General features: G+C 36.6%; 1 protein-coding gene across 11 annotated transcripts in view; it reads left to right on the top strand.

The window, feature by feature from the left end:
- The window catches only part of KIF21A (kinesin family member 21A), a 158,300-nt gene extending 137,716 nt beyond the window's left edge, over positions 1 to 20,584 (top strand). For all 11 annotated transcript variants that reach the window (XM_045776508.2, XM_045776503.2, XM_045776512.2 and 8 more), the window contains 7 exons: positions 1,991 to 2,127; positions 2,877 to 3,057; positions 11,007 to 11,171; positions 13,108 to 13,225; positions 14,633 to 14,803; positions 15,626 to 15,825; positions 19,322 to 20,584. In XM_045776508.2, the coding sequence (XP_045632464.2) occupies positions 1,991 to 2,127; positions 2,877 to 3,057; positions 11,007 to 11,171; positions 13,108 to 13,225; positions 14,633 to 14,803; positions 15,626 to 15,825; positions 19,322 to 19,415 (1,066 nt within the window). In that variant the 3' untranslated portion in view covers positions 19,416 to 20,584. The remainder of the gene's footprint in view (positions 1 to 1,990; positions 2,128 to 2,876; positions 3,058 to 11,006; positions 11,172 to 13,107; positions 13,226 to 14,632; positions 14,804 to 15,625; positions 15,826 to 19,321) is intronic.
- The last annotated feature ends 1,314 nt before the right edge of the window (positions 20,585 to 21,898 follow it).

The following is a 21,898-nucleotide window of genomic DNA, read 5'->3' as shown; positions in this document are numbered from 1 at the left end:
GAGAGAGGGAGAATGAGAGCACATAAGTAGTGGGGAGCAGCTGAGGGAGAGGGACAAGCAGACTCTGGGCTGAGCACAGAGCCTAATGTAGGGCTTGATCCAAAGACCTTGGGATCATGACCTGAGCCGAAGGTAGAGGTTTAACCAACTGAGCCACCCAAGCACCCCTAAATCTAAGCTACTATTAAGTCTTTTCTATCTTCTACTTAAATTTTATCTTTAAATTGTATCCAGTGATTATTTTAGTGTTAAGTAGGTACTTAAAGTAAATAAATTTTTTTGTCATTTTCCTAGACAATACAATACAGTATCCAGCTCTTTAATATATCAGTTTAATAAATATGCCATCTCTGTCTTCAGTGCTAAGGAAACATTGACTAGATATTGAAGATGTCCTTCCAAATTGATAGGAACATTGAGTCCTTAGGTGTGCCTCTTCGGCCACTGATGGAACTACCCTACTACAACAGTTCTGTACTTACCTACCATATCCACAAGGATATCATTTGAAAGGCTTATTGTATGGACCTTTTTGGAGTCAACATGTATTGTGAATATGACATTCCCCTAACTTGCTATTAAGCCTACAGAGAACTTCCCCCATGAGATTAGTGTTATCTCTTACTGATGAGCATGTATTTTTAAGTGTTTATAATGATTTGTTTAATATTTTCTTTTGTGAGACTCAACAAGAAGTTTTACCCATCTGTAATTTCTGAAATCCACTATTTACCCTCTGCTTTTTGGAAATTTGAGTCTACGTGTTTTGTCCCCTTTATCAGTCTTAGTGTACCAACAATGATTTTTGCCTCCATAATGGTGTATCCTTTTAAAATGGATATAATGACTTAAAAAACAGAAATACTTGAATTCATTGGATAACTCCATTGTCAGTTCTAACTTATCTTGGGCTTATATTTCTTCTTAATCATTTCTGCCCATTGCATCTTGAAGACTGTTCTTTTTTGTTAAGAAGATAGAAGGGCCCATGGGTTAGTCGGTTAAGTGTCCAACTCTTGATTTCGGCTCAGGTCATGATCTCAGGGTTGTGAGACTGAGCCCTGCATTGGGCTCTGCACTGGGCATGGAGCCTGGTTAAGATTCTCCCTCTCCCTCTGCCCCCCCCATCAAAAGAAGATGTAAACATCTTTTATTTTATCTTTATTATTTGTTTTGATATTATTGCCAGCTGTCTTATATAATGAACGTATTTCAACATAGTAACTTTTCTTCTTTCTGTGAGCAAAGACACATTGACTTAGTCTTCTCAACACAACTATTTCAGTTCAGGTCCTGTCTTAAACTCCTTTATATTTCCATAGTATGTAGTCTACTGGCATAAAGCAGAATCTCTAGAAATATTAAACTTGTGAGAAAGCTCCCTAAGGAGCCTCACTGTACTTTTAAAGTCTCATTCTTTTTTTTAAATCGTCTTTGAGACTGTTAAGAGTTTTTTCTTTAATTTTTTGATAGTTTGGGGCTATTCTCCCTTTAGAATTCCTGTGTATGCAATCATTCCTATCTTTTTTCAAATTCATTTGAAATCTATTTTTTCAGTATTTTAAGTGATATGTGTTATACTTTCCCCAGAATGTTCTTTTTGACCTAGAATCAAAAAGCATGACAGAGAATCACACCTTCCAGTTGTCCATCATTTTTCCTTTCTTATTTGTCAGAATTCACTACAATCAAACAGCTCCCAATATTGCTTCATTTAACTTTGAAGAGAAGAACTTATTAGTAAGAAGGTCCAATGTACTGTAGGCTTTGCTCTTTGTAGAATGCACCTGCTGGCTAATGCCTAATTAGTTGATGCAGTCCATTACTATTTCACATTTTGTCTCTGTGTCCTTTTCCTTTAAAAAGAGATAAGGGAGCAGTCTGAATTTTATTATTAATTACTTAGAGAGACTTCATAAAGTCAGGGGGAAATAAAATTAGTCCCATGATGTAGCTACTGAAGTAAATCTTGTTTTTTCCCCCATCTCAGGGGCATAATCAACCCATTCCCTGCTTCAAAAGGAATCAGGACTTCTCCACTGCAGTGCATTCACATAGCTGAAGGGCACACAAAAGCTGTGCTCTGTGTGGATTCTACTGATGATCTCCTCTTCACTGGATCAAAAGGTGCTGGTAGTTGTTTCATGTGGATAGTTAACAGAGTTTTTAAAAAAATGATTACATTTTTAACAGGCTTTAAAAAAACAGTTGAACTGCTTAAGACCCATAAGAATCTGAGAGATAATCTGGTTCAACTCCTGAATTATACAAAATCATTGCACAGTTGGGAAGAAAGTCAGACCTCTGTTGATATTATATGAATAGAATGTTGAGAGGGTATTTCCCCCTTCAGTAACTGAGCACTTAATGCATACAAGGCCCTGCACTTAGCAATGCAGGTTATATAAAAATTGACCAAAGGTCATTACGATGTACATTGTGGTAAAGAGAATAAGACATAGCAACCACCATTACTTGTGCACTTAACTATATGTCAGAGACTATGCTAAACACTATCCAAATTACATCTCATTTAATTTTCATGGTAACCCCAGTGAGATACATGTTGCATCCTAATTTTACAGATGAAGAAACTAAGAATTTAAGAAATGAAATAATTTTCCCAGATAAACTTAGTAGTAAATGGAAGAACCACGGTTGGAAACCCATGTCTACTCATCTCCAAACTGCACTCTTAACCCCTTTGGTATAATTGCAGGCAACTAGAAATCAACTATAAATGCTTTGAAGAGTTAAGGACTAAGAGTTTTGGGGTTTCAGAGAAGGGAGAGGTTATGCCAACCTGTGATTTTTATTGTTAAGTGAACCTAATGTAGTTCATATTAACAGTATTTTCCTTTTCTTGTTTGTTATAGATCGTACTTGTAAAGTATGGAATCTGGTGACTGGGCAGGAGATAATGTCATTGGGGAGTCATCCCAACAATGTCGTATCTGTAAAATACTGTAATTACACAAGTTTGGTCTTCACTGTGTCCACATCTTATATTAAGGTGTGGGATATCAGAGATTCAGCAAAGTGCATTCGAACACTGACGTAAGTAATTTAAAGACAAATAGCATAAGGGGCAAATAGTTCTTATTGTACAACATATATGAAATTTTTATTTATTTTTACCTGTCTGCTTCTGAAAGGATGTTAAAGTAAGAATGTAGATAATATAAGGGGGAAAACTACTGAGAAAATGTAATTCAAGAGCCTAGTAGAAATGTGAGGAGGAAAGATGGTGGAAGTGCAGGGAACCTCATTTCATCTGGTCCCTTGAATTCAGCTAGATATCTATCAAATCATTCTGAATACGTATGAGTTCAACCTGAGATCTAAGAAAAGAATTACTGGACTTCTACAAATAGAAAAGAGACCACTTTTTGCAAGGTAGGAGGTGTGGAGAAGTAAATCTGAGGGGATATATCGGAAGATAAAACCACGTGGGAGAGAGCCTCCATAAGCTGGCTACAGAGCACACAAAGTTGGAATGTTTAGAAGTCTGCTCCCGTGAGGGTTCTCAGGTGGTGAACTGGGGCAGAATCCTAGGTAGGACAGTGTGGTCTCAGGATCCCTGGGGTCACAGAAAGAGTGGGGGTGCCCAAGTCGGCAGAGTTCCCAAGCATTAGAGCAGAGAAGCTGGCAAGGTGCGCGAGCCTGGGAAGTGGGCTCTCTGCTCAGTTTGCCATAAACTGCAAACCACTGCACAACTGGGTGACTGCTCTCCTAGCTGGGGCCCTGCAAGTGGCAGAACCTGGGTGACCCTCCTTTTTCCCCGGGAGGATCTGAGAGGGTGTGCACGGCAGAAGTCTGCAGAGCTTGATGCACACAAAAGTGATTGACTGCTTTTCCCTGAGGGTTCACTGAAGAGTGGGAGTCATGATCTTTCAGCTCCAGGGCTGGAGATCAGGGTGCTGCCATTTTTATTTTCTTCCTCTAAAGCTGTGTGGAAAGCTTTCAGGGAACAAAGGCCACATAGAGCAGCCCAGAGCAGCTTACACTGAGCCTGGAGCTCTGGCCAGGGTGGTACAACTCCTCCCAGGCAAAGACACCTGAGAATCAGTGCAGCACGCCCCTCCCTCAGAAGACCAGCAGGAACAACAGGCTGAAAACAAGTTTATGGATCACACAGAACTGAAAAACTCCAGCATGGGGGGGAAAGTAGTATATAGAATTCGAGGTCTTTTTTCATGATTCTTTAGTCTCTCAGTCTAAAAATTTCTTTTTGTCTTTTTTTTCCTTTTCAACTAGTTTCTTATTTTATCAACTTTCTTAAGTCTTTTAATTTTCATCTTTACATTTACATTTTATAAATATATTCTTCATTTTTGGCTTCCTTTCACTGTATTCAATTTTATCTTTGTATATATATGTTTTTCTTTCTTTACAAGTTTGGGATCAAGTGTCTTCTAACAAACAGACCAAAATACCCCCAGGCCAAGTGTGTCACCCTGTTCTGTGTACCTGTTTGATTATATTCTTTTTTCCCTTTATTTTTCTTTTTTTGCTGTCTGATCTCTTCTGATTTGTCTAGTGTATATTTCACTGGGGTTGTGGTTGATATTTTTATTTTTTGTCTCTTTTTTGTTTTCTCATTTATCTATTCTTCTCTGGACAAAATGACCAGAAGGAAAAATTCCCAGAAAAAAGAACAAGAGACAGTACTTAATGCTAGAGACTTAATAAGTATGGATATTAATGAAATCTCAGAGCTAGAAATCAGAACAACAATTTTAAGGATACTAGCTGGGCTTGAAAAAAACATATAAGACACTAGAGAATCCCTTTCTGAAGAAATAAAAGAACTAAGATCTAACCAGGTTGAAATCAAAAAGGGTATTGCTGAGACGCAATCAACAATGCAGGCTCTTACTTCTAGGATAAATGAGGCAAAAGAGAGAATAAGTGTTATAGAAGATAAAATTATGGAGAATAAGGAAACTGAGCAAAAGAGAGATAAACAATTACTGGACCATGAAGGGAGGATTCGAGAGATCAGCAATACCATGAAGCAAAACAGGATTATTAGAGTCCCAGAGGAAGAGGAAGGGGGGGGTCAGAAGCTATATTTGAGCAAATTATGGCTGAGAACTTCCCTAATCTGGGTAAGAAAACAGGCATTCAAGTCCAGGAGGCACAGAGAACCCCCCTCAAAATCGATAAAAATAGATCAACACCCCAACATATAATAGTGAAGCTTGCAAATTTCAGGGACAAAGAGAAAATCCTGAAAGCAGCTTGAGACAAGAAGTCTTTAACCTACAAGAGTAGGAACATTAGACCTACAAGAGTAGAAGACCTATTCACAGACACCTGGCAGGACAGAAAGGGCTGGCATGATATATTCAGGGTACTAAATGAGAAAAACATGAAGCCAAGAATACTATATCCAGCAAGGCTGTCATTCAGAATGGAAGGAGAGATAAAGAGCTTCCAGGACATACAGAAACTAAAAGAATTTGTGGTCACTAAACCAGCCCTGCAGGAAATATTAAAGGGGATCCTGTAAATAAAGAGAGATCCCAAAAGTAACACAGACCTGAAAAGAACAGAGACAACACACAGAAACAGTGATTTTATAGGTAATACAATGGCACTAAATTCATATCTTTCTGTAGTTACTCTGAATGTAAATGGACTAAAGGCTCCAATCAAAAGACACAGGGTCTCAGACTGAATAAAAAAGCAAGACCTATCAATATGCTGTCTACAAGAGACACATTTTAGACCCAAAGACACTTCCAGACTGAAAGTGAGGGGGTGGAGAACCATCTATCATGTTAGTGGACATCAAAAGAAAGCTGGGGTAGCAATCCTTATATCAGACAAATTAGATTTTAAACCAAAGACTAGTTAAGAGATGAAGAGGACATTATATCATACTTAAAGGGTCTGTCCAATAAGAAAATCTAACAATTATAAATATTTATGCTCCTAACTTGGGAGCAGACAATTATATAAACCAATTAATAACAAAATTAAAGAAACACATGAGTAATAATAGAATAATAGTAGGGGACTTTAACAGCTCACTCACAACAATAGACAGATATCTAAATAGGAGATCAACAAGGAAACAAGGCTTTGAATGACACGCTAGACCAGATGGACTTCACAGATATATTTAGAGCATTCCATCCTAAAGCAACAGAATGCACATTCTTTTCGAGTGCACATGGAACATTCTCCAGAATAGATCACATACTGGGTCACAGATCATGTCTCCACAGGTACCAAAAGATTGGGATCATTCCCTGCATATTTTCAGACCACAGTACTTTGAAACTTGAACTTAATCACAAGAGGAAGTTTGGAAGGAACTTAAATACTTGGAGGTTAAAGAACATCCTACTAAGAAATGAATGGGTCAACCAGGAAATTAAAGAAGAATTTTAAAAAATCATGGAAACAAATGAAAATGAAAACACAACTGTTCAAAACCTTTGGGATGCAGCAAAAGCAGTCCTAAGAGGGAAGTGTACAGCAATTCAAGCCTTTCTCAAGAAACTAGAAAAGTCTCAAATACACAACCTAACCTTACACCTAAAGGAACTGGAGAAAGAACAGCAAATAGAGCCTAAACCAAGCAGGAGATAAGAAATAATAAAGATTAGAGCAGAAATCAATGAAATAGAAACCAAGAACAGTAGAACAGATCAGTAAAACTAGGAGATGGTTCTTTGAAAGAATTAATAAGATCAATAAACACCTAGCCAGACTTATCAAAAAGAAAAGAGAAAGGACCCAAAATAATAAAATCATTAATGAAAAGGGAAAGATAATGACCAACACCAATGAAATACAAACAATTTTAAGAACATATTATGAGCAACTATATGCCAACAAATTAGGCAATCTGGAAGAAATGGATGCATTCCTAGAAACTTATAAACTACCAAAACTGTGGCAGGAAGAAGTAAAAAACCTGAACAGACCCATAATCAGCAAAGAAATTGAAACAGTAATCAAAAATCTCCCAAGAAGCAAAATAAGAACTAATACCTATTCTTCCGAAGCTGTTTCAAAAAAATAGGAATGGAAGAAAAACTTCCAAACTCGTTCTATGAGGCCAGCATTTCTTTAATCCCAAAACCAAAGACCCCATTAAAAGGAGAATTACAGACCAATATCCCTGATGAGTATAGATGCCAAAATACTCTCACCAGGATACTAGCCAATAGGATCCAAAAATACATTAAAAGGATTATTCACCACGACCAAGTGGGATTTATACCTGGGATGCGAGTGTGGTTCAGCATTTGCAAATCCATCAATGTGATAGATCACATTAATAAGAGAAAGACAAGAACCATATGATCCTCTCAACTGATGCAGAAAAAGCATTTGACAAAATACAGCATCCTTTCTTGATTAAAACTCTTTAAGTATAGGGATAAAGAGACATACCTCAATATCATAAAAACCAGCTCTGAAAAGCCCACAGCGGATATCATTTTCAATGGGGAAAAACAGAGCTTTTCCTCTATGGTCAGAAACATGACAGGGATGCCCACTCGCACCTCTGTTGTTCAACATAGTACCAGAAGTCCAAGCTTCAGCAGTCAGACAACAAAAAGAAATAAAAGGCATCAGAATCAGCAAAGAAGAAGTCAAACCCTCACTCTTCACAGATGACATGATACTTTATGTGGAAAGCCCAAAAGACTCCACCCCAAAATTGCTAGAACTCATGCAGGAATTCAGCAAAGTGGCAGGATATAAAATCAATGCACAGAAATCAGTTGCATTTCTATATACCAACAATGAGGCAGAAGAAAGAGAAATTAAGGAATTGATCCCATTTACAGTTGCACCCCAAACCATAAGATACCTAGGAATAAACCTAACCAAAGAGGAAAAGGATTTGTACTCTAGAAACTATAGAACACTTGGGAAAGAAATTGAGGAAGACACAAAGAAATGGAAAAAACATTCCATGCTCATGGATTGGATGAATAAATATTGTTAAAATTTCTATGCTACCCAGAGCAATCTACACATTCAGTGTAATCCCTATCAAAATACCATTGACATTTTTCACAGAGCTGGAACAAATAATCCTAAAATTTGTATGGAACCAGAAAAGACCTTGAATAGCCAGAGGAATGTTGAAAAAGAAAACTAAAGCTGGTGGCATCATGATGCCCAACTTCAAGCTATGTTACAAGGCTGTGATCATCAAGACAGTACGGTATTCACACAAAAACAGACACATAGATCAGTGGAACAGAATAGTGAACCCAGAAATGGACCCTCAACTCAGTGTCAACTAATTTTTGACAAAGCAGGAAAGAATATCCGATGGAAAAAGGACAGTCTCTTCCACAAATGGTATTGGGAAAATTAAACAGCCACATGTAGAAGAATAAAACCAGACCATTTTCTTATATCATACACAAACTCAAAATGAATGAAAGACCTTAATGTGAGAAGGAATCCATTAAAATCCTAGAGGAGAACCTAGGCAGCAACCTCTGTGACCTTGGCTGCAGCAACTTCTTTTCTTGCTAGATTTGTCTCCAAAGGCAAGGGAAACAAAAGCAAAATGAACTATTGGGACTTTGTCGAGATAAAAAGCTTTTGCACAGCAAAGGAAACCATCAACAAAACTAAAAGGCAACCTTAGATGAAAGAAGATATTTGCAAATGACATAGCATATAAAGGCTAGTATCCAAGATCTATAAAGAATTTATCAAACTCAACACTCCCAAAACCAATAATCCAGTCAAGAAATGGGCAGAAGACATGAACAAACATTTCTGCAAAGAAGACATACAAATGGCCAACAAACACAGGAAAAAATGCTCAATATCACTTGGCATCAGGGAAATACAAATCAAAACTACGATAAGATACCACCTCACATCAGTCCGAATGGCTAAAATTAACAAGTCCAGAAACAACAAATGTTGGAGAGGATGCAGAGAAAGGGGTAACCTCTTACACTGTTGGTGGGAATGCAAGCTGGTGCAGCCACTCTGGAAAACAGTATGGAGCTTCCTCAAACGTTAAAAACAGAGCTACCCTACAACCCACCAATTGCACTACTAGGTATTTACCCCAAAGATACAAATGTAGTGATCCGACAGGGCACCTGCACCCCAATGTTTATAGGAGCAATGTCCACAATAGCCAACCTGTGGAAAGAGCCCATATGTCCATTGATGGATGAATGGATAAAGAAGATGTAGTATATATATGTTGTGTATATATCTAGATATATACATATATCTATATCTATATCCACAATGGAATATTGTTCAGCCATCAGAAAGGATGAATACTTACCATATACATCGACATGGGTGGAGCTGGATAGTATTATGCTGAGTGAAATAAGTCAGTCAGAGAAAGACAATTATCATATGGCTTCACTCATAGGTAGAATGTAAGAAACAGTGCAGAGGATCGTAGGGGAAGGGAGGGAAAATTAAATGCAAAGTAATAGAGAGGGAGAAAACCATGAGAGACTTAACTACAGGAAACAAACTGAGGGTTGCTGGAGGAGAGGTGGTTGGAGGGATGGGGTAATTGGGTGATGGGCATTAAGGAGGGCACGTGATGTGATGAGCACTGTGTGTTATATGCAACTGATGAATTATTGACCTCTATATCTGAAACTAATGATGTACCATATGTTGGCTAATTGAATTTAAATTAAAAAAAGAGCCTGGTATTAAACAGGAAGGAATGAGTCATATTTGATCTGTGACTAAGTATACATTTCATATTTCCTCCCTCCCTCCCAAATATCAAGGTATTGCACGTTCATAGTATTTATTCCTTGATGGAGTTAAATGATTTACATTACTTGCTTCAAATGAATACTGCTCCTTGGAAAAATGGCTAAATTACCATAGTAAGCAGTTAAGAAGTAGTTGTAACCTTTAATTAGCAGGTATTGAATAACTGGGAGGTTTTTTGTTTGTTTGTTTTAGGACCTAGACTGCTTTTGTGTGAACAACAATTTCATAACTGTGGGTTAGGCTGGACTATTAGAGGATGAGTTTATTTTCTGTGTCATCATCTGTGTCTTTAAAATGTAGAGCAAATAATGATTCTTTTTGCTATAAGATTGATGAACTGTTTTACACAATTAAAATAGGGGTGAACTCTTGGTTTAAATAAGCAAAGGAACATAGAAAATGTAATTTGTAGAGTAAGGGTTATTAACATAAGTCCTAATTTGTATTTTGAGGACTACTCATTATTTACTGTACTGAATACAAGTCTCTTGAGGGAAATTTTATAGGAAAAGGAACACCGTATCTTAGAAATCTGCCAGTCTAGCTGACACACTAAAGTCAAATTTAAAAAGATTAATTATAACTTGATATTTTAGATGTTAACTAAGAAAATGTTGCAGAATTTAAGAATATATTTATCACTTAGAATTTATCTGAGGAAATAGAAATGTTTAAGTCGTTAGCACATGGTAGACTCCATGTATGATTGAGTTAGAGTAAACTAAAACTGAGAATGGTTTGAAAAATCCTTCGTGTCTTTAATTCAGAAGGCAATTCTTATGGGCAAAAGGAGTACTGGAAGGCCTGGCCCCTTGGGGGTGGGGTGGGGGCTTCTGGAAGCTGCAGGAAAACTAATTACCTGTGTAGCATGGTATCATTTGTTGTGGTTTTGTTTTTTTTAATTTATTTTATTTATTTATTTTTTAAATCTTTGACCTCTAATCTTTTTTGAATGATGTTCTGGTCATTCCTAACTCAGGGCTTGGAATTCCTAGCATTATACGAGACTTACAAACTAAGAATTTTAAGCCATATCATCTTGTTTTAGTCATTCATTTATCCCCTTCCTCATCAAATGTGTTTATAAGTGCCAGGTATGTGTGTGTGAGGTTCTGTGCTTGGAACAGTTGACATGGTGACCAGAAGACACAGACCTTGTTTGCCTACAGCCAGTTTCCTAGGAATTCAAGGAACCCTAAGCTGAACTCTTGCCCAGAAATGTGACTTTGTTCCTTTGTTGTGTCTCTGTTAAGATCTTCAGGTCAAGTTACTCTTGGAGATGCCTGTTCTGCAAGTACCAGCCGGACAGTAGCTATTCCTTCTGGAGAAAACCAGATAAATCAAATTGCTCTAAACCCAACGGGCACTTTCCTCTATGCAGCATCTGGAAATGCTGTCAGAATGTGGGATCTTAAAAGGTAGAATTTTTAAGAAAATGTATTTCTTCTATATGGCAAATAGAGTTTTCAGATATTAATAATGTATTGGTGCATATGAAATCTAATTTTTATAACCCCAGAAGTTAATATAAAGTCATACGCTTTTCTATTTGGCCCAATACCCCTAAATGTCTCTTCTGTCCTTATTAGCAAACTCACAATTTTCCTTTCTTTTAATCTCTACTGATAGAAAAAAAGTATATGAAGGAAAATAACCTCTCTTAATAATCATCTACAGTTTGTGTTCTTTACTAGGAAGAGATCAAGATTCTCATTCTAGTTTCACTAGGACCTTTGAAAGAGTTATTTTTGGGGCAGCATCACTTAAAGATCTTATATTTCAAAATTTTCAGTTTATAAACTTAATTAACAAATTTGGGCATAAATCCTTATAGGATTTTTGTGAATATAAAATATATAGAAAAGATAAAGTGTTAAGAAGATCAAAATGGGTAAAAAATGATAAGTTGAAATCTAAAGCATTACATCTCTGATTTGTTTTTTATTTACTGTGAAATATGAGCTTTTATCCTTCAGTTGAGTGTTTATGTTAGCTTCTTTTCTAGTTCTTAAAATTTTGGTGGCAAGGGAATATTCATTTGTTAGTTAAGTATTTTTTCAACATCGATTCTAGCAGGCACTGCACCAAGACTATGGTAGGATCTGGAAATAAAGACTGTGCAAGACAAATGTGGTATCTACCTTCTTAGGGCTCCTGTTGTAATGGAGGTTAATGGCCCCTAAACAGGCAATTACAGGATACTGAGTGATGGGTAGTTTGGAAACTGCAAATTACTAGTTATAACTTGTAATGTTTTAACACATGACTGAGAAAGTTTAATAAACATAATTTATAGGTAAATAGATGAGAGAGAAAGAGAGAAGAAACACAGTCTTGTGTTTTAGAAATAGAATGTAGAAAATTGAACATAGTGCTTGTTTAAGAAAATGAGAAAAGAGATGAGTACTTAGTTTATTCTTGAAGATATTAAAACTTGACTCATAGTCAGAGCACCATGGAAGAAGACACTCAAAGTCATGACATGAGGCAGAAAAGATACCAGCTTTTGAAAATCTTTACACTTTCTATTTTTGCTGAGAAGTTAGGTTCTTTGAAATCTGCTTGATTTCAGCAACATGACTAAATGAAGATTTATTGTAACAAAGTAAGAGAATAGTTTTCTAGAACTAATATTCTATAAGTTAAATATATCTCTGTATTCCAGCAGCTTGATTGAGGTAGGACTGTGAGACAAAGGTTCATTGTTAACCCCTGACAATTGATATCATACATTTTTCTGCCTTACCTATATATCCTGGTCATTTCCAATCTTTATAACTGATGAAATAGACCGCCTACTTTCTGACACACATATACACATGTTTTTGTGCATAGGTGTATATATGTGTGTGTATGTGTGTATATGATGGGTGTACATACATGTGTGTGTGTGTGTGTATGTGAGAATATATGTATTTGCTATAAAGTAGTCTTTTTCTATATTATTGATTGTGTAGTTATATGTGATAACAGTTGTCTTAATCAAATTCTAAATTGGACCTTGGTCATATATTTATAACATATTTGGACATTTAACAGATTAAGGATTTACCTTAATAGGTTGGATTTAAAGTTAGTCTTTAGCAAGTTTTGCTGCCTTTTTATTTACCGTCTGAATGACATTAGTACTTTGGAATAACTTATTTAGGACTACTCACACTTCAATCATAGAATAGGTTAGTTTGGCCATTTTTTGACTTTGAATTTAAAGAGAGTTGCAGAGAGGCAGAGCTAAAATAAAAAAGAAAATTAGTGAACAGTTTCATCAAAGAATATAGATTATTTATGTTGAGGCTTAGCCTCAGCACATTAAGAAATATTTTCAAACAAAATTATTTTTCTTTCTTTTTAAAGGTTTCAGTCTACAGGAAAGTTAACAGGACACCTAGGCCCTGTTATGTGCCTTACCGTAGATCAGATTTCTAATGGACAAGATCTAATCATCACTGGCTCCAAGGATCATTACATCAAAGTGTGTATTATAGAGTTGAATTATATTCTTCTATTAAATGATAGATTTGAAGTATTCAGATGCACCTAGAACCCTTTTCTCTTAATCAGTTTTCTTTTTTCCCATTTCTATCCTTTACTTTTTCTTCATGATCTTTTCCTCACTCATAGTTTCTGATTTTTTTGTCTTATTATTCAATCATGTATTCTCATTTTTCATAGAAGATAATTTGGGAGGGATTTTAAAGATCTTTGGCTCAGTCATCCAACTAATGCATAAGTCTCACTGTCACCATCTTTTATACTGAATTTATTATGGTCTTTAGATCTTATGAAATAAGCAGATAAGGGAAGAGGCACAGTTTGGTTCTAGAAATGTTAAATTTGAGATACTAAGTAATAGAAGTCTTCCTCATGTAGGTGAGTAGGCCATTTGAAAGGCAAGTCTAGAGCTCAGTGTAAGTTAAGACATGCAGGTTTGGGAGCCATTCGAATAGAAGCAGGTGTTTGAGGGGTTAGAGTAGCTGGCATGGCCAAAGGAGAGAAAGGTTGCTAGGACTCAGCCTTGGGAATTCCTTAAGAACCAATTAGGAATAAAAAGAGGATACAGTAACAGAGAGATAGGAAAAGAATAAATATTGTTTTCATAATCTGAGATTAAGAGATGAGAAATGAGTTGGTGACATGAAAATAGAATGGTTAAAGGAAGAGGGTTTTGTATTTGGTAGACTTGAGTATGCCTGTCTGCTTAGGAAGCAGGCCCCGGTGGCGAGGGAAAGTGTGAAGAGGGAAGTGGTGGTAATTGATGAAGGTGGTAGGAACAGTTAGAACCACATCAGTGATGTGAACCTTGGGAAGCAGTAAGCACACTTTGGCATCTGAAAAGAAGGGAAGGGTAAGAGAATGTTCAAAGATAAAAGGAAACTTTTGGGATAGAGGGAAGAGCCCAAAAAGTTTATTTTTGATCATGCTAGCCTTTTCAGGAAATCAACAGCTAAGAGAGATGAGGGCAACTGAGGGGGGTGGGAGGTTTTGAATAGCAACTTTGGGAAATTTGAGATGACCACCGGGATTGCAGAGCTATCTAATAGTGTTTAAATAACAGCCATATCATTTCTCTGACTTTCGAGTGGATTGATATGTAGTATTTGTATTCTTGAACATATCATTTATATACTCAGACATGAAAAAATTAGTTGCCTTTCTTAAAAGCCTACAGACACATAAGCATGTGAGATTAAGAAAAAATAATGTGAAAATAGGGCCCGGGTTCCTCCTGAGTCATTCATACCAGGTTAATTTAGTAAAATATTGGAACAAAACAAGTCACATCTGGTTAATATACATGTGTATGTGTTTCTGTGTATGAACACATATAGGTGTTTATTTGTAAGTTAAATAGGATGTCTGCTTTCTCTCTCTTTTTTAGATGTTCGATGTAACTGAAGGGGCTCTGGGAACTGTGAGTCCCACCCACAATTTTGAGCCCCCTCATTATGATGGCATTGAAGCGCTAACCATACAAGGGGATAACCTGTTTAGTGGGTCCAGAGATAATGGAATCAAGAAATGGGACTTAGCTCAAAAAGACCTTCTGCAGGTAATGCAAAAACCTTTCATGGGCTGGAGTGGGTACTCAGAGCTACCAGTAGTCTGTGTAAGAACTCGAAGTGCCTCTTAAAGAGTGTTTCTTCTTCAGCCACTAGAGTTACTAATTATGAGAAGGGCAACGTTCAATATTTAATAATACCTTCTAGATAAGAATAGGTGAAAACAAAATGAACAAGTAGCATGCATGTCAGTGGAACAGACTTGGCAATAGATGCATTTATTGCATTAAAAATCTTTTATAGATATACATGCATGGTTGTGACTTTTTTATTATTCATATAAATATATTTACACTCAAAGATAGTCATATAGTTTGAGCTTTTAATTACTGTTTATTCATTATGAAATATATGTTAACTCTAGTCTTCTCCAAAAAGCCTCAAGCCTCCATGTTTTCTACCAAAGGTTGAAGGCAATGATTTTATGAGGCATTCTTTATAGTGCACATACCAGGCTGTAGTTTTCAAACCTGTTGAATTATATTCATTTTAGAGAAAGGTGAGATACTTAACTCCCATGAAGAGAATGTGATGTGAAAAATTCTGTGTACTTTCTGTGTCTGTAAGATTTTTAACATTATAGGTCTGTAATATTGATAACACTGATAATAACGGAGACAATTTGGAAGCAAATTGCAAATTTATTTCTTTAAGTCACTAAGAATGATTGGATAGAAAATGATTTTTATAGTTTTCAGGCCATTCAGTGTTCCAAATATTGTTTTGTCAACAAAAATGTTTGTAACTTTGGTGTGAAAATGTCATTTTGGAAGGTTCCTCTTAAACTGCTGATTTCTCTTTTTTTCTCTCAGCAAGTTCCAAATGCCCATAAGGATTGGGTCTGTGCCCTAGGAGTGGTGCCAGGGCACCCGGTTCTGCTCAGTGGCTGCAGAGGAGGCATTCTGAAGCTTTGGAACATGGATACTTTTGTGCCAGTCGGAGAGATGAAGGGTCATGATAGTCCTATCAATGCCATATGTGTCAATTCCACCCACATTTTTACTGCAGCCGAGTAAGTTTTTCCTGTGTGATTTTTCTCTGTATTGGTTGTTTGTGTTCAGATTTAATAAATATTGTAAGTTGTAAATGTCTGGAAACAAAACATGTAAAAACCCTTCTTTTATTACAATCATTCTATTTAAGCTCTCTTATTTATATTTTCTGATGTGCACTTTGGGCACTGAGTTTAATCCCCAGAAAACATGAGAATAGTGTTACTTCTGTGTCAGGACTCTGCTTATCCTAGGAACTCTGCTGCCAGATCTTCCCCTGGTGATTCTAATTTTAAAAAAATCATTTATAGGTGACTAATTTTTAAAGATTTTTTTTCCAGAAAGACCATACTTGCCATTCTTCACATTTAGAATAAATCATTTAAAAAATCTCTTTGTTCCTCTTCTACCTCTCTGTAAAGTACAGTTGACCCTTGGACCATGCAGGCTTAGGGGGCACCAACCCCTGAATAGTTGAAAATCCAGGTATAACTTTGACTCCCCCAAAACTAAACTGCTAATAACTTACTGTTGACTGGAAGCCTTACCAATAGTACAATTAGTCAGTTAACACATATTTTGTATGTTATCTGTATTATATACTATATTCTTACAGTAAAGGAAGGTAGAGGAAAGAAAATGTTATTAAGAAAATCATAAGGAAGAGAAAATACACTTACAGTGCTATGCTGTGTTCATCGAAAATATCCATGTGAAAGTGGACCCTCGCAGTTCAAACCCGTGTTGTTCAAGGATCAGCTGTATAAGTACTTAATAATAATATCTGCTTCCTCCGTCTTAGGGAGGCTGGGTTGATGGGGTTCATTTGCTTATTTTTCCATTCATGATGAGTCTCCCAATATGTCAGGCACTGTTCCAGACTCTTGGGAAGAGCTGTGAACAAAACAGACCCCCAGTTTCATTCGAAGTAGAAGAAAAGAAAATAAATAACTAAAATACGTTACATAGTGATAAGTACTATGGAGAAAAATAAAGCAGGGAACGAGGAAGAGAGTATCATGGGGAGGAGGTCACACAATAGGGTGGTTTGTGAAGGCCTCACTGAAGAAGTGACGTTTAAGATGCTTGAAGGAAGTGGAGAAGATGTTATGACCATAAAAATGTCATAATATGTATGTAAGTACTTTGGCAAGGAAAGCATATATACTCTAATGTGAGCTGTTGGTCTCATTCAAATAAAATATAATGTCCTATGAATATCTACCTTGAAAATCTCCTTTTGCCATTTTTACGCTTAATTTAATCAGAGCACTTTCTTGATTCATCTATCCTAAATGCACGATTACCCTGACTTTATTTTGAAACCTCTGCTATATTTCTATGGCATCTCTTATTATTGGTGCTATTTTCATTGAATCCCTCTTTTCACTTGGATTTACTTTCTCGTAGCTCTAAAGTACTTCAAAGCTGATTTATTTTGTGTTTTTCTAAGGTACTTACCTTTGGTGCTTTATTGATGTTATTTCAAAATGTATTACTTTCTTAAGACTCACCACTTTTGTTTATTCTCTTGGAAACTTGCAGTGTCTTTGATAATTTACTGGAAATAACAATACCCCTTAAAGCTGTGGGACACTCAGTGTAAGACTCTGAAAGTATTGTATGTCACTGAGATCTGGTGGGTGAAGTGTGATGTTACTGTAACACCTCTCTTCCACAGTATAGTCTTACTTTTGAAGAACTGAACTTTTTCTCAGTTTGCCCGTGGTACACCAGATGCAAATATGTTTACTGTGTAATTTAATAATAAGGAAAGTGGGGCACCTGGGTGGCTCAGTCGTTGGGCATCTGCCTTTGGCTCAAGTCATGATCCCAACGTTCTGGGATTGAGCCCCGCATCGGGCTCCCTGTTCAGTGGGAGGCCTGCTTCTCCCTCTCCCACTCCCCCTGCTTGTGTTCCCTCTCTCGCTGCCTCTCTCTCTGTCAAATAAATAAATAAAATCTTTAAAAAAAAATTAGGAAAACGGCCAATAAAATCAGAAAGGCTATTTTCAGATTAGTTCTACTTATTTATTTGTCAATTAGCACACACTTGTATAGTGCTTAGTATTTGCCAGGCATTGTTCTAAGTGCTTCGCAGGCACTGTCTCCTCTTGTTAGAATGTATAATCTACAGTGGAAGAAGGTTTTGTTACTTGTTTGTTTGCTTGTTTGATTTTAAATTGTCTCAAGCACCCGAATAGTGCCTGGAACACAGCAAGTTCTCAACATTTGTTGAACGGATGGTTGAATAAATGAATGGGTGGATGAATGAACATATCCCCTTGCTGTTATCAGTGTACATATACTGTGAGGGTTGGTGAGAAGATTACTATTTTTCCCCAGTTTTATTGAGATATAATTGGCATATAGCGTTGTATGAGTTTAAGGTACACAGCATAATGATTTGACTTATGTATATTGTGAAATGATTACCACAATAAATTTAGTTAACATCTGTCATCTCGAATACATGCAAAAAAAGAAAAAAAGGTTTCTTGTTTGCTTGTGATAAGAACTCTTAGGGAGAACAGAGATTACTGATTAGATACTAGAAAGCCTGGATCCTAGGCTCACCTCTGCCCTTTACTATGTTACATTGGACACGTAACTAAACTCTGTTTATCCTTGAAATGGACTGCGTCATCTCTGAAGTGCCTTTTAACTATGAAATTCTATGGAAACTCTTTCTTTTGGCTGCGAGTTTATTAGATAATTGGAGAAAAGTAACACTCCCTTAAAGCTAGGAGAGACACAGTAAGAAATATGATGGTTTAATGACCACTCCCCAGTACCCACATGCTGGGTGAACAAAAACAGGTTTTCTCAGAAACACTCTGAGTCTTCTGTGTTCCATGATAGTGGAGTATCAGTCCACTTCTCAGTAGACTCCTGCTTTTCCTGTGGGCTTACGCTGATTTCACCTGAGGGTAACTCTTCCTAACTGTTGCCATATTTACCAGCTCCCCGGAAACCCTGGCCTAACTCTTCCCTTCCCAGAAGCCTGATTGTAACCTAACTGTGGGCTCTTGTGCCTGAAGATCTGTGACCAGTGTTGTATCATGTGTTGTTTTTTGAAACAATGCGTGCAGATCCGTTGTAGTGATTAGGAGGTGGGGCCCTAGAACCAGACTGACTAGGTTGAAATCTTGGTTCTATCACATGCTTTGTGATATCGAGCAAATTACTTAACCTCTCTGGATCTCAATTTGCTCATCAATACAAAGGGGATAATAGCATTATCTATCTCTGTGGTAGTTAAAGAGAATTGAATATATTTATATTTAAAGGGGACATAGTAACCATGCCTGCCATATAGTAAGCCCTTGACAATATGAACTGTTTTTAATATCATTATTATGGGTTATCTGTTTGATATACGTATGGGACAATGTGTATTTTTACTTACATCTATTGAAGTCCTCTTCAAAAATGTTTTCACAGTAAATAATTCTAAGAGCTATTTCTTTGTCTTTCTGCCTCTTTTCACATGTTTATTTTTAATTTGTTTTGTAGTGATCGAACTGTGAGAATTTGGAAGGCTCGCAATTTGCAAGATGGCCAGATCTCTGACACAGGAGATCTGGGGGAAGATATTGCCAGTAATTAAACATGAATGAAGATAGTCATAAACTGAATACTGTGATCATACTCTGTACGTTCATTATGAAATGTTGCCCTGTATTTATTAGGCAAAAACTTATGAATGGGATTAACTGGAAAATATATCTGAATCCAGCTGCTGATTATAAATGGTATTGTAATAAAATTGCGTACTAGCCTGTGTGCTTAATTTTAATATCCGCCAATACATATATATCCTTTAATTGGTATACTGCTTGATTCACACTTTTATTGTGGCTGGATTTTTGTCCCTAGCTATAAAAAACACCTTAAAATTATTTGAATTATAAGATGTCTGCTTTTGTGACAGTCAGGAAACACCTGGAATACAATGTAACTCATTAGTAACTCATTGTATAGTCTGTTCAGATGATTTATATATTTAAACATATCGGGAATGTTAATCAGATTGTGGTCCATTTGCCTGGTATTTATATCAGTCTATAGAAGGTTCCCAAATTTCAAAGCTCTTTTAATATAATGGGAAAAAAAATAAGATAGGAGAATATTATTGATGATTTTTCCTAAGGTGGAATTGACCTTCTTCTACTAACAAAGAATGTTAAACAGTTTGTGTTCAATGTTGATGTTTACTTGTATTGACCAAAGTTTTACAGCTGTGCTATATTCAGTGCTCAGGACTAAAATGCTGTTAAATTGTTTTATTAGTGCTGTGCATACATTCTGTGATGACATTTTCAATGTCCTAACAGAAATATATTTTGATCTATTTTCCTATGGAGTTGTTTCTATTATCACCTTTTAATTTCATTTTTATTTAATAGTAGTATTTCCTTTCCCCTTTATCTAATTTTTTTATATGCTGCTAAATATATTTTAAATACACTGTGTTTGCAAACCTTGGTAGTTATGATGAGAACTCTATCATCGGCAGTGGGAAAAGCTATGTAAATACATAGATTGTAAAGAGAGAATGTCTTACATTGTAACTGTATGAATTTTTAAATGCTGTAGATTGGATTTTGCAAAAGGATGTATAATTTGTCTGCTCAGAATTGTCTGTAAATTCTGCAAGTTTAATTTTTATGTAGATGGTATAACATTTGAAAATATTGTCTTGTGATTTTTTCCCCCGAGTATATTTGCTTGTAAATGAAAGCTTAGCAAGGTCTTCAATAAACGTGTTGCTCTGAATTGTTTTCATTCTTTTGTTCTTTTTCTAATTGTATGAAAATGGTTAGTGTTTGTAAAACTTTGTTTTTTCTGTGTGTGATATAAGGAAAGACATTTTTTTTGTTATCCAGCACTTCATATGCATTCCTGTTTTTGCTCACTAGGCATGAAATATTCTTGAAAAGTTTGAATCATAACCTAATCTTGATGAACCAAGGAAACTCACTATTTAGGGAATTAAATCAAACCTTATAATTTAGGCATTTGGTTATTGAAGAAGAAATAAAGGGTGGTGACTGGCAGATATTGGCAGGAGGTGAGTTGAGAGTGTAGAGGGGGTGTGGCCATGCGTCTGGGGTCCTAGAAATGTTCTAGTTCTCCACCTGGGTCCTATGTTAAACTGTTCGTATATTTCTCTTTATGTGTGCTATATTTCACAATGAAATATGCATTTCTTTAATTTTCAAGAAGGGATTTTCCTGTAAAGAGGAATTCAGCTGTTTTGTAATTTTGTCTCCTTTTCTGGAGGAAAATACTATGACAAGACCTGAGAGACATTTTTAGGACCATTTTGAATTTCAGTATTCCTGGAGTGTTTCTTTTCACAGGACTATTGCTCAACCACTCATTTGATAGTTAATTTATTCAATAAATGTTTATTGAGCATGCCTGAGACTGGGTACTAGGGACAAAAAAGTAACAAGACCGAGTTTACGCTTGCCCTCTGAGTGGAGAGAGAATAAATCCAGCACTTACATCACAGATTGGTCAGTGCTCTGACAGGGAAGGTTTGGGAGTCTTCAGCTCTACCGGAGGCACCTGACCCTGACTGCGAGTCCAATCAGAGGTCTGTTACACGATCCTGAGCTCTGTGTTTGCACAGAACACAAAGCCTAGTGTCTCTTTTACCTTTTAAAAGGCTGGAGGCTCAGCTACAGTTGATCTGATACAAATAATTCAAATGAATATGTAAAAGAGGCAGTCCTCTTTAAAGACTACCTTCTGAAAGATGTTGGGGGAAGTCCCTGAGAGGCCGTGACCTCCAGTTGACCCGGGAGCTAGATCCGGGCAATCAGAGGCTGCTCACCCGCTCCCCAGTCCTTGGAATGTATGTTCTGCCCACGTTCCCACCGCCAGAACTGTTTCTCTGTTTCAAGGACATAGCCTTGAGGGAGTAAAGTGTTGTTGAGACTATCTACATGGTATTGAAGACCGAACCCAGGTAAGGCCTCTGTGTAAACTTTTAAGGTTCTGGCAGGCAGGTGTGGAGATCTACTTATCTTGCGGCCGTGGGACACAAGCCTCGTAAATAAATCCCCTTGCTTGTTGACCCTG

Source organism: Ursus americanus, chromosome 25, assembly GCF_024610735.1.
Source record: "Ursus americanus isolate L20-20 chromosome 25, mUrsAme1.1.p, whole genome shotgun sequence".
Lineage (NCBI taxonomy): Eukaryota > Metazoa > Chordata > Mammalia > Carnivora > Ursidae > Ursus > Ursus americanus.
The sequence above is the reverse complement of the archived record's forward strand: the minus strand, read 5'-3'. Positions and strand labels throughout refer to the sequence as shown.